This window comes from Hippocampus guttulatus, chromosome 5 (genome assembly GCF_054856545.1).
Source record: "Hippocampus guttulatus isolate MCC_2025c chromosome 5, RoL_Hgut_1.0, whole genome shotgun sequence".
Lineage (NCBI taxonomy): Eukaryota > Metazoa > Chordata > Actinopteri > Syngnathiformes > Syngnathidae > Hippocampus > Hippocampus guttulatus.
Window position 1 is genome coordinate 19,976,486 of NC_141265.1, and position 13,566 is coordinate 19,990,051.

The following is a 13,566-nucleotide window of genomic DNA, read 5'->3' on the forward strand; positions in this document are numbered from 1 at the left end:
TTTTGTTTCGACAATTTATGATATTTAAAGGACAGAGTCATTTACAAATTGTAACAGTGAAGGCACAAGTTCACACTGGGCCTTGATAAGATCTCAGTACATCATCCAATCACCAAAATATCAACAATATTCTGCTACTGTAGTTCTCCTGTTTTTGTGTGACGCAGAACACGAACCCAAAAGGCCGACGACAAGTATACACGGGTCCAGGCTGGGCGTATCACATTCGGAATACTCCGAAACGGGTCTTCTTTGTTGGTGCGTTAAGTGCTGCACTCAGACTCAGTCCCAACACCAGGCGAGTGTCAGCAGGATCAATAATTCCGTCATCCCACAGTCTAGGGAAGGGGGAAACATGAAGCGTCATGAGATGAAAACTACTCTCATGCTTGCGGATGAACAGTGGATATAAAAAGTATACACCACACACAACCACGTTCCCAGCTATAAGAGGGTGTGCACACTTGTGCAAATAGATGATCTCACTTGATTAATTTTACTTCCCCTCTTAAAAATATATGTTTTTTTCCCAATAGAGCTATACAGGTAATAGGTAACAATGCTTTGACTCATTTTTTTTGTATGACAAAAACTGGCATTAGCGTGTGTAGACTTTTGATATATATTTTTTTGATATATTCAAAGCAAATCAATTAAAGTGGAACCTCCAAAGTCAAATGTATGTATTTCCGAACATATCTAATTAACTCAACTCAACTGTATTTATAGAGCACTTTCAAACAGCCATCGCTGCATACAAAGTGCTGTAATATTATTAACGAAGATTAGACAGATAGATCCAAAGTGCCCTTGAGCAAGCCCCCAACTAAAGGACAAGGTACCTAACACGCAGCTCGCTACTGTTAAAACATGAGGGCAACACTTTAACCCTTCTTTTTTGCAGTTGTTTATTATGGGTGTGATTCCACTGCCGGCCACTCCTTTATTTATCACTGTAGATTTGCTAGATGAGTGAAAAGGGGAGCTGTTTCAAGCTGAGGCTCATTTTTACTGAATAGATTGACTTTCTCAAGTCTCTCCATTCTGCTTTTTATGTCTACGGAAAACACCAGCTGTAAGGTTCATTTTATAATGTACATTCTTGGGCATGATTATTGATGTATATTATGAGATGATAAATTTGGTAAATTGGGAAAATGGGATTTGTTGACTAGAAACAAAGAGAGGAAGCCGTACACAGTTAACACGGTTTGTACAGTATTTGTCTCTGTTTCATTGTGCGCGCGCTCTCCCTTTGGGATGGGGGGGTTGTTACTGTATTTGTTAGGACAAAAGCTACCGGTAGTTTTAAAATATGAACGAATCAGATATTGACTGACGGATGACATTTCACTTTGGGGGTTCCACTGTAACAGCAAAGTGGCCCTGCTGTTCATACAATAGAAAATGGCCAACGTTACCTGGCACTGGAGAAGTAGGGACTTCCTTCTTCTTCAAATCGCCGCACGATTGGTTCCTTCATGGCGGCTTCCTGCTCTGCTGTGAACTTTTGAGAGGTCAACAATGATGAGATTGTTGCCAAGCATTCTCCATTTACACAAGGAAAAAAAAATGCCAATTTTTGCACCATGTGGACATTACCTTTTAATGTGTCGTCTCATTGTGTTCACATAGCATAATGTCTAATAATCTTAATCATCAGTACCAAGCTGAGGTGTCATTTTGCAGCTATGAAAGCTCTCCGCACATCCCCCACAGGACATCTAACGCATTTTAATTGCAGCCAACGACAGCACTAATCAGAATCATTACCACATTAAGTAATGGCGTAATGGGTGATCTTTAAATAAAAGATGTCAAGTCATTATGTTTATGCTTTTGGCAGGATATCCTGAGTAGCGAGCACAAGCCTTTTGTTACCTCCTTTCCCTCCCTGGCTCGCTGATCCTTGGTGATGGTGGCCAGGACGGTGGCGGCCTGCTCTCCGCCCATGACAGAGATCCTGGAATTTGGCCACATGTAGAGGAATCGGGGGCTGTGGAAGGAGGCAATCACTCAGTCAGTTAGCATGCTCTGCATGTGCTAGCCATGATGAGAGGAATGGAAAAAAACAAAAAAACAAAGTGGTGTTTTCGGAAGCCTGGTGGGGAAAATAGCCGGCAAGGCAAGTCTGGTTGAGAAAAAAAAAATCAATATAGATCTAACAACGCCCTAGTAGTTCATCTCCTAACAACCCAAATTATCCTTATTTTCTGCTATTAAACTACTCGGAGGGTGTGCACTTCATCCATTTGTACTGCCACCAGTCACGACACAACAAAACCAGACCGTCCAAGTGCAAAGCGGTGGTCCTACCTGTAGGCTCGTCCGCACATGCCGTAGTTGCCTGCCCCGTACGAGCCGCCAATGATGACGGTCATCTTGGGGACATTCGCGCAGGCAACAGCGGTGACCATCTTAGCGCCATCCTTGGCGATACCTCCGGCTTCATATTCTCTGCCCACCATGAAACCTTATCGGGAAGACACGTTATCAACTTCACTGGTCACCTCACCACAAAGTAATATTTTTTGTGGAATATAACAACTTGTCTTTTTTTTTTTTCCTTTTTTCTTTCTAAAAAAAAAAAATTCAAACTTTTTACCTACCATTTTGCCCTGAAAAATAAAATCTTTATTCACAGAATGAGGAAAGACGAGAGTTTTTTTTTTCTTTCTTGAAAAATAACTTATTCGCACAACTTTTTCCTTACAAATTTTAAATGATTTTCATGAAAGATGTTTTTTTTAATTAAAAAAAAATTACCTTTTTGAAATTAAACTCCTCTCTCTAAAAATACACAGAGAAAATTAGGCATAGAAAAGTTTTGAAGGGGTTCATTTAGCATTATGTTCATTTGCATCCATGACCAATTTCTTTTATTTATTTATTTTTAAACAAATTACTGAGCAGTTATTTACAAGGCGTCACGGTGCAATGCGAATAGCTCAACAAACAAGGTATTTTTTGGTTTGGTTTTAGAGAACGAGAATTCTGCCCGACGCCGGCGGTCACAGCCACTTATGAAGACACGCCGGCAAGTTCCCACTCACCTGTTATGTTTTGCAGGAAAATAAGTGGAATGTTTCGCTGGCAACATAACTCGATGAAATGAGTGCCCTATAAAAATAAAAAAAAATAGAAGTTGGCTGGAGTAAATTCAGAAAAGAAGTGTCCGGTCATGCTCTTCGTGTCTTTGTTTTGAGGTTCTTCTCTTATTAGAATGTGTAAACAAAGCGGCAGATTAATTATCAGTCACGTCACTTTCCGACAGCGCGGATGCCATCATTTCTTTGCAGCTTTTCAGTTTTGCAAAAACACAAACAGCTCCGAGTGAGCCATTCAGCATCGCAGAAGGCCGCCTCCATTTTCGGCGATGACATCCAAAAGCGGTCGCAGTATTGATTTTCCACGGATGTGCTTGGCGAGCACATTTAAGGCACCGCGCCCGACGCATTCAACAGCAATCACACTGATAAAACACCCAATGTTCGCACTTTCACACCGAGACGGGAAAATGAATCAGATGGCCTCCCCCCTTCCCCCGCTACCAAATCGAATGCCAATTGTGAAACGCGTACGAGTCCATAATGACACATTCAACACCTCGTCCATTTAAAGGGTGGTTACAGTTCAGCTCTGTTCACGGCAGAACGGCCTGGCAAATTAAGCGAACGAAGGTGAATAAAAATGGTCCGTGGCTTTCAAACGCAACGCTATTACGATAGTATTCGGGGCCGCTCAGGAGTGGGCCCAGACAAACGCAATTAGAGAGCTTATTGTAGCGGCCCCTCCACTAAGAAGGGTCAGAACAAATCATCTATTAGGACGAGGCACTCTCATGAGAGGAATATTGGAATTCATTGTTGGAGGCAGGACATATCCTCGTGGGAGGGGGCTTCCGGTGGCTAATGCGTTTAAGTCCTTGACACTTCAAGAACACTGCGGTCTCACTCTCTGAAAAACTTTCACATGACCGAGCCGTTGAGCCCGTGTTGTCGCAACAAATAATATTTTACCTTTTTTGCAGATTCTGAAAACAGCACTCCGTTGTTGCCGATGATTCCGACGGGGTAACCGAAAATTCTGGAAAATCCTGCAGGGAAATATTCACAGTCAAAGATAGTCATGCAGGCGGTGGATTCCAATAATAGACATCATTTCCTTCATGGGGGGAGAGGTGTCCATTTATCCATTTTCTATGTGGTTCCTTTTTTCCCCCCTCCATTCACACCGTCACTGAAATGGTAACCAACTCGGTGTGAAAATTTAATCTAATTCAAATCAACATTGAAATGTTGAAGAATGCAATTTGGGGGGGGGGGGGGGGGGGTGTCAGCTCCATTTCGGTCAACCGGTAGGTTTTACTCCCCCCCCCCATCGTGTCTAGATATGGTCAATGCTTAAAATTGCAGTGCACATCTTTACATGTTACTGTTTAATAAAACTGCTGAAGTGATAAAACCAACCACAGATATAATTGATTTATTGTAATCTGATTTATGACTTGCTGACTTGTTTACTGTTCTGTAGAATTTTGGGAAGTTGTAGTGAAAGCTTGAAAGTGTTCAGTAAGTAATTTAAGTATAGTAAAGATGATTCTGTGTTTCATATTCACTCAAGAGTTCCTTTGACTTTATTTAGCATCAGGCTAACTTATAAAACCCAATAATTTATGTATAATAAATCTGATATTGTTATTGTAATGCAGATTAATTTATTGCTTGTGTTTGTTCCCCAAAAATTTAATACAAGGAAAGTGGACCTTAAAAAAATTGCATATTTGCAATCATAATACCAAGTGGAAGAAAATTGCAATTGGATTATTTTTAAAAATCAATCAGCCCTTAAACCAACTTGGCTGCATTGAAGTCAGGCGAGTGTAACGCTATACAATCACTGACCCCTTGTAGAAATAATAAAGTAGCATTTTTCCCCCAGGCATTTTGTTCAGTTTTGTTCTTGAACGTACCTGTCACAAGCGTGTCTCCATAGAATGCCTTGAATTCATCAAATTTACTTCCGTCAACAATTCTGGCAATGACCTACAAGCCCAAAAAAACCCCATTATGCACACATGCTGAGAGAGCAAATGGACGATTTCTTTGCTTTGACTTGTGAACACTGCATGGGCAACTGAATTCAATTCAACTTAGTTGAAACTAAACAGCATTGTGGCAAATTGTGAATAATTCATCTCCCCCCCAAAAAATGATGAAGGAGCCCACTGGTAGTGTGCAAAGACTTGGTTTTGGAGCTATATGGTTAAAGGTTTGAATGTTGAAGCTGGAAATGTATAAATATGGAAAGTGGAACTGGTTGGAGAGATACAAATTTGCTTCATGGGCACTGCTGCGACACCAACGTGCTTTCCCATCATTCTTTTGCTTGTACGTAAATTGTGCAATTTGGTTCTTTTGTGTGGTGATATGCATTCAGCACAATGATTCTGCACATTGAAAAGAAATGGTCCTCTCGGGGAAAAGAGTAAAAATGAAAATGTGCAAAGAAATCGCAGGGAAAAAAACAGACTTCAATCTATGTCGTCAATCTACCTCTCTCACGTCAAAGTTCCGTTTGAGATTGTCTCCAACAATGCCATAGAGTTCGTCTGCAGGATAAAGAGGAGCTTCGGTGGGTTCCGTAGTAACCTGAGAGACACGACAACACAACATCAGCTTGTCTCACACACCACCCAACGCACATTATCTGGACTTACATCTAGATTTTTCTTGTAATTGAGGCTTCGTACGGCCTTCCGCGCTAAATGAAGAGCGTGGTTGTCGTCTAAGGCATAATGATCCGTCACACCGGACTTCCTGTCAAAAAAGATCAGAGAGCTATTTCACACAAGCTGTGTAATGACAAAAGATGGTGTGTCGTCACTGAAAAATCTTGAAAAATCTGGGTGGCACAAAAGACTAAACACTTTTAAACGTTGCACTTCCAGTTCTGAGAAAGTACATTGTGTATGAAATGCGCTATATAAATAAAGCTGCCTCATCTTACCTCGCTTTTTTTTTTTTTTACGGCACTGGAAATATAACCATAACTGGCACGAGAAAGAGTTTCTGGGACAAAATCTTTAAACCTGGTATCACAAATGCACGCATGATATCAAAAAAAAAAAGGAAAAGTTCCGTTCTTAACCTGCAGTGAAGATCGGCACCTCCGAGGTCCTCAGCGGAAACTTGCTCTCCGGTAGCAGCTTTGACCTGAGAGCACACAAGCGAAAAGATTACCTACTTAGTACTGGTAACAAATTATAGATCATTAAAGTCAAACTGACAATCATAATCATTACACGTGACATTTTTATCATTGGAAAAAAAACATGAAGTACCAGTGGAGGTCCACCAAGGAAAATAGTTCCTTGTTTCCTGACAATGATGCTTTCATCCGCCATGGCAGGGACGTATGCTCCACCAGCAGTGCAGGAGCCCATCACCACGGCAATCTCGAGGACAAAGATAAAAGACAGCATTTTCAAAAGCGCCGTTCATGAAGCCGGGTCCCAAAAAAATAATAACAACAACTTTCTTGAAGTGAAACATTTTCAATAACATCAGGTAAGAGCTGCAGTATTACCTGCGCTATTCCCTCGGATGACAGCCTGGCCTGGTTGTAGAAAATACGTCCAAAGTGATCTCTGTCAGGAAAAACGTCTGCCTGTCTGGGAAGATTGGCGCCTCCTGAGTCCACTGAAGTGATCAAAAACATCATACTGAGCAAATGATGCAGACATATACATATACTGTATATAAATAAAGTGAAGGTTTTATAGAACCTGATTTTAATTAGATTCCAAAATTCACCTAAGTAGATGCAGGGCAAATGGTTCTGCTGGGCGATTTCTTGTGCACGAAGATGCTTCTTGACTGTAATGGGGTAGTACGTCCCGCCTTTGACTGTGGCATCATTGGCAACAATGACACATTCTACCCTGGTTAAGAAAAATGAACATTTATTTATTACCTAACACATCTGTGTTACATTAAATGAGAAAAGCTTGTGTGTATTTTGATCCGTTCATAGGCCAAGATGCACTTCGATGATGTTAGTAAAGACGTAAAAAGAAAGTTTTTAATTTCAGCAAATTGTTCAGTTATAATAGCATTTACCCAGTGTTTGTATGGGGCCATGATCACAGCTGCATATCGTAATTTTGTATTTCGTTGTTTTCCATGATCTGAGCAAGTGGGAGCATATAAAAGTTTAACATGTGAGGCCCTAGAATGGAGCCTTGGTGTATCCCACATGTAATTTTGGTCTGCTTATTTCAAGTTAAATATTGACACAAAATAATTCGTGTAATTTGAGCAATATTAAAAACCGATTAAGAACTGATTTCCACTTTTTAACTGTGTTGAATGCGGGCCTGAGATCGAACAGGATTAAGAGTGAAGTTCTACCATGATATGTGGTTAAATACTGTATACTGTATGTCACTTTGACCAGAGCAGTCTCTGTGATATGATTTGGTCCAAAACCTGACTGGGAGACATCAAAGCAGCTGTTTATTGGTTAAAATAAAATAGCTGTTGAAAAACAACCTTTTCAAAAAGTTTACTGAGAAAAAGAAAGATTTGATGTTGGCCTGTCATTGTGTTCAAATGTTACCCAGACACTCGTCCAATCCCAGTTATCATCCCGCCTGCTGGCACTTCCTCTTTTCCATACAACTCGTACGCCGCAAACTGGGAAAGTTCTAAAAAAGGTGTCCTGCAGAACAACCAGTTGACATCATTAGGCAAACACTCAGCACCTTTCTTAAGCATAGAGTAGAAATAATCAGGGGTAAAATTACAGATCTAGAGATTTCATATCTATTACATAGTGCCTTGGTTTTAGAGTGTGACCCAAAAGAAAGAATGTAAGTATATTGGATGGTACCCTGGATCCAGGAGTCTGTCGATGCGTTCTCTGGGTAAGAGTTTACCGCGGGAAGTGTGAAGTTTTCTGGATTTTTCTCCACCACCTGCAATAACAACAACACAATCAAACCTGAATAGCTCTTGTGTGAAGTGACCATTCCTTTGCATCGTGAACGTCACTATCACAACGTAATTTCTTGTGATACAACAAACTCCAAACAGTCAGTCAAGCTCTTAGTTGAAGATACTGTCAGTCTCTCACAACATGCTTCGTGATAGAATGGTGATACAAATGAACCGCAGATTATTGCAAACCACTCAATAATAAATACATTTGACATTACAAGAACCCTCGTACCATAGTAGCATCAACTACAAATGCTGTAACTAATTCCCACCCACCTAATTTAATCTTCTCCGTCCGGCTTTTCAATTCATCAACAAGGGCTTGCATCCGCTCATAATTCTCCTGGAAGACAAAAATGATATTTGTATGTTGAGTCATATGTCTTCTAACTGTGATACAAGTGCACCAACCTACTTAAGAGATGGTATAAACATTTACATCGGGATTATCCTCTGCCAGTATTAGAAACAGACAACGAATTTACTTCCCAGTTACTACCCATTCGGAGGAACAAGACAAAATAAACAAGACACCAATAACCAACCTGGGGGAGACAGAACGAGAAGCATGGCGGGTTGTTGTTAAGCACCTTGATATTTTAGATGTGAAAGGAAAACAGTCGGGAGGGGGGAAAAAACAATAGAGTCAAACCATTCTCCTTTAATGTGAGGATGGTTCGAGTCAGAGAATAAAACATAAAAAATAACTATATCACAGATACAGTGAAAGATTGACTTTGAATACAAAATAAGAAGTCATGAACTCTTTATATACATTAGACATTGTAAAAATCAGTGATAGCAATAGTTTTAAAATCCACCCGCAAAGTATTTGAAGTGTTGTCCATACACACCAAAACACAAAGAGAGGAATGCAAATTGTTGCGCACACACTGTGAAAAGTGAATTTTCCTCTTGGTGAATACTATTGGCATTTTTGGGGAATATACACCATGTTGTAGCCGAGTACAGATGAAAGAAAGAAAGAAATAGAGAGTTGTGTCAGGGGCACCTTGGTGGATGATGGATGGATGGATTGTTTTGCTACATATAGGTACAAGTTTTACTAAAAATGAACATGTTTCTTTAATTCCATACTAATATAAACTACTGACAACATAACTCCCAAATTCCAAATGCAGCATAAGACACTGTCAATGCCAATGTTCACTTTTAAGATAATCAATACTGTTCTCACTTATATGAGGTTCAAACGATTTCTTTTGCAGTCAGTCAACATTTTGACCTTTTCCTGAGACGTGCAGCTTCTCTCGATAACATGAGCAAGGTTGCCGCTAGCCAGTTGACGATAGCATGTAGCTCACCTGATAGTCGGCGGAGTGTTTGTCAGGCTGAGAGCCGAGCCGGGCGACTTTGTCACCGTGATAACATCTCGTCCAAGCCAGGAGGGGACTCCTGTAACGGAGCAGCAGCGGCTTAACCATCTGAAGAAGCATGCTGAGGCCAAGTTTTTACTCAATGGGAAGTTTTTTCCCCTCTATTTGGTAGCCTAGCCTAGCAACGCTCTTGCTTTCTGGTTGCTGTCAGCGCCAATTGAAATCCATACCGCTCTCTGGTGGCAGTATGACGTAGTGCATTCAGACGCCGCTTTAAAATACAAAAATAAAGTGAAAGTTAAAATGATATCAATCTCCACAGTGGTATCTTGAAATACAGTTAATGTGTTACATGACTCTATTCATATCTGGGATCATTTTTCTTCACTGTAATGTAATAAATAGAAATTAGGCTTGAAATTTTATATTTTGCCAGCAGATGGAGACGCAGTACCTTGAAACACACAGTGCCTCTGAACTGATTAATACAAAGCGCGAATTTGAGACACACTTCTGAGAAAAAAAACCTGTAACTGTATTTTACATGTATGTTTTTGTAAATGTGATCATTAATAATTAATTATATTAATTCACGTGAAGACAGTGATCGTGTTAAGGGTTTCTCATAATAACACAGGACAAATCTCTTCCAGTGTTTATATTTTCAAATTAGGACTCCCACAACATTCCTAGAAAATCACAATGTCCCGTCACTTTTAAGCTATTTTAGAACTAGTCACGCGGTCCTTTAGTGTAAACACAAAGAGATCAGTATACTGTTACACTCTCTTTCTCTCTGTTAATATATTATGTTTTAAAATGTGTTTGTATTATTTTAAAGTGCATTTCACTTCCTGCAAAAAAATAACTGCCATAAATGCTTTAAAGCACACCGCTGGGCCCATTGTGTATGACCAAAAACCATTATGAAAGTGGAAAACCATCAATGCAAAATAAATGAGAGTGGTCAAAACTGACATCGCGGGCCTTTCAACTCAGCCTTCCATCCGTTTTCTGTTACCCTTGTGATCATTATGGTCAGAGATAATGACGATACGATGGTTGATGTAAATGAAGCATACTAAATTGTTTGAATCGAGCTTAGCGTCCATAGCTCACGATTAATACCCACTTGTGGATTCAAACAAACTGAGTCCTTTGTAAGAAAATTCCAGGCAACCTGTAACACTTAAACGCACGTGCTGTTTCTCATTTAGAAATGTGAACTAAAGAGGTTTTTAAATGGAAATCAGCGTTGGCTTAAAAGCTGTAAAAAGCATCCTTTCTGACCCAAGCGCTGCGTGGAGAGGCACCGTCCATTTGTCAGAGTGGTGCTGAAGAGCATTCCAAACGAGAGCTTTTAGTTCAGTTCATTCCTCCTCCAACGCTCGGCCGGCGCACCCGTGACCTCCACTCCAACGGGCTGCTCCTGTTTTCTTAGGAAACGCACGATCCTCTACTCTCGCCCGGCCGGCTCGTTCTACTTTGCGGTGACCTCTGACTGCCTCCTCGCCAACCGCAGCGGTGGAGTGACAGAATGGATCTACAGTTAAGACATGAAAAGCTGCCAGCTGGAGTAAAGAGCTGGCGAGTGCTTCATACAATAGAACATGAAATGAATGCTTTGGAAATGTCTAACAATTGATGTGAAATTCTCAGCTACATGAATTTCCTTATTTTTTATTTTAATGAAGCATGTGTAGAGGAATATTTTTGGAATACCGAGATGCAGTTTCAGTGCATTAATGGCCACACTACTGAAACACGACAAATCACAAAACAGCACATCCTCTAAACACAATGAAATCGTGAATAATGATTCCATTAACCATTGTAGGACTACGTGAATGAAGTGACATTGAAAAACACACAGAAAAGTGCTCTATAAGTAAACTCAATTTACCAAAACAATTTACAAAACAATCATGAATGAATGAATGAATCATTTCGTATTTAGTTGTACTGCGGTCATCATTATATTTTTACGAGACATATTATGAAAATGTTACTTTTGAATTGCTTTTGTGTAAATAAGCGATGGGCGAGTTATGATAGAGGTATCGGTACTGGGCCGATACTGACCTTATTTTCAGGTATCAGGTACTCGTGTACGCTGACGATGCCAGCCACTGATACTAGAGGCAAAAAAAGTTTGACACCTCGGCAAATCATCATGTGTATTTGATGAAATGTTTTTGATGACAATTTTTTTTGGTCATTGTGTTCGATAAAATGTTCTAAATCAAAAGTACTGAAGGTATCGATGAGTGCTGAAAGAGCGTATACTTCTATGGTATCGAACATTCCTAATACAAATAGTTTGCGCCTGCCCACTCAAGTAACTCTTTAGTCATCTGCCTGGTTTTTGTTTGTCCCGACTCTGTGAGATTCCCATGACGGTGTAAACAAAGTTTTGTCCTCACAAAGTGCTGAAAATCAGAACACATATGCACACAATGAGCCCCCGCCCCAAACTTTCTCCCCTATCTGCTTTTATAAAGCGATAATGATGCTCGTTTCCCGGCTGAAAGAAGTCATTAATGGCTGCCACGGCCTTAAATGAAGGATATCAAAGCGCTGCTGAGTGCGGCCCCCTCCTGCCCACTCAGGGGCACAACCTCGTTAAGGGGCGTCATGGACATGAATTAATCATCAGCAGGCCTTGTAATAGGGCACTAAATTGCTCGCACCACTTTTTTGTCAGAAATGTCATAAACAGTCCATCCATCCATGTATTTTCTGATGCGCTTCTCCTCACAAGGGTCGCGGGGTGTCATCATTCCAGGTGTCATCGGGCAGCGGGCGGGGTACACCCTGAACTGGTTGCCAACGAATCGCAGGGCACACTTAGACAAACAAACATTGTCAAAAACAGTCATTTCTTTTTTAAACTTCAAAATGTAAGATCTTGCGATCAAATTCACAGCATCTGTTGCTTAAATTTGTGCAAGCGCAAATACAAACAAATTGGCATGCTCATACGAAATACACTGTTTCCAAGGTAACAGTATATGGGGAGGGGGGCCTGCTGTCCAACACTGTGAAGATAGGATGGTGATTAAGCAGCCACAACGACATTCAGTGACAGTTTCTGGTATGTGCGATATGTGCGGCCGCACAGCACAGCATTTCGCCTACAAAAAAATCCTAAATGAAAGGCCTCCAAACGTCAAATTATTGGGCAATGGGGACTTTTTGCCCCCTTGTGGAGACATTGTGTATCAATTTTGCTGATCATCATTGAAACGGGAGGTTATCAAGGAATTATGGCATTTTAGTTATAATTTGTTTTTTTTCATTGTCTATTCATTATTACTTGACAACTGCAAGTTGCGATGCTCTCGAATTTTTTTCTGTTCAAATGAATTAACAATGGTGACATAAAAGTAAGATAGAAATTGTCGAAAGGTGTCACTGCGTAGCTTGACAGTAAACGTACTCTCAAGTACATTTCAATGGGATGTCTGTTGACATGGCACAACACCTCAGGAAAAAGACAGGGAGTCCTGGCAGGAACAGGGAAGCCAAACTTACACATGGCTTCAAAATTGCCTTCATTTCACAAATGAATCACTCATTTGTAAAAAGTAATCCGCTGGGTTTTTTTGTTTGTTTGTTTGTTTTGTTTTGTTTTTCAACACAGCGCCATCTGCTGCATGTTTCATTTTCAACACTTTGACCATCTTGGAATAATCCACCGTCCATTTGTTTAATCCCCCTTCTATTTTTATTTATTTTTTTGCCTGCAAAGTGAGCAATTTGCCGCCCGAAAGAGCTCCTAATATAACACAGCAAAGTGGGGTGGCTCGTTCCACATGACGGCAGCACCTTTCGGGCTGCTCTGAAGGGCCTGCTGCTGGAGAGCGCTAACAGGAGGATCATTCACTGTAATGGTGGCATCATCATCCGCCTCCTCCACAGCGCTCACTTTGATCATCCTCTCCAACCAACGTGTGGAGTATTTCAACACCACCATCCAAAGTGCCGCTATTATTATTTTATTTTTTTTTGCGCCAATATACACGCAAGCACTGGGGGCACAAACCATTGCAGGCGGTGGGTCAGTCCCAATAGTTTTGTCCCTCTTCAGCGGAAATTTTTAATTTACTTCTTTTTTTTTTCTTCATTTTTAACATTTTCCACGAATGAAAGCCTCATTAGTAAAACTGTCTGTTGGACAATCTATTTTTACTTGTTACTTGAGTAGGGGAGAAATATACAGTATTTTC

At 40.5% G+C, this 13,566-nt stretch overlaps 1 protein-coding gene across 1 annotated transcript; it reads right to left on the reverse strand.

Moving 5' to 3' along the window:
• Positions 1-9,538, reverse strand: mccc2 (methylcrotonyl-CoA carboxylase subunit 2). The gene is made up of 17 exons (XM_086112375.1): positions 9,326-9,538; positions 8,277-8,343; positions 7,894-7,978; positions 7,621-7,722; positions 6,816-6,943; positions 6,589-6,701; positions 6,344-6,457; positions 6,151-6,215; positions 5,720-5,819; positions 5,556-5,651; positions 4,973-5,045; positions 4,020-4,096; positions 3,054-3,120; positions 2,317-2,473; positions 1,882-1,996; positions 1,422-1,507; positions 1-338 (listed from the first exon to the last, which is right to left on the reverse strand). The coding sequence occupies exons 1-17, from the start codon at positions 9,455-9,457 to the stop codon at positions 221-223; spliced, it is 1,695 nt and encodes a 564-aa protein (XP_085968501.1). The 5' UTR covers positions 9,458-9,538; the 3' UTR covers positions 1-220.
• Between the last annotated feature and the right edge of the window lie 4,028 nt (positions 9,539-13,566).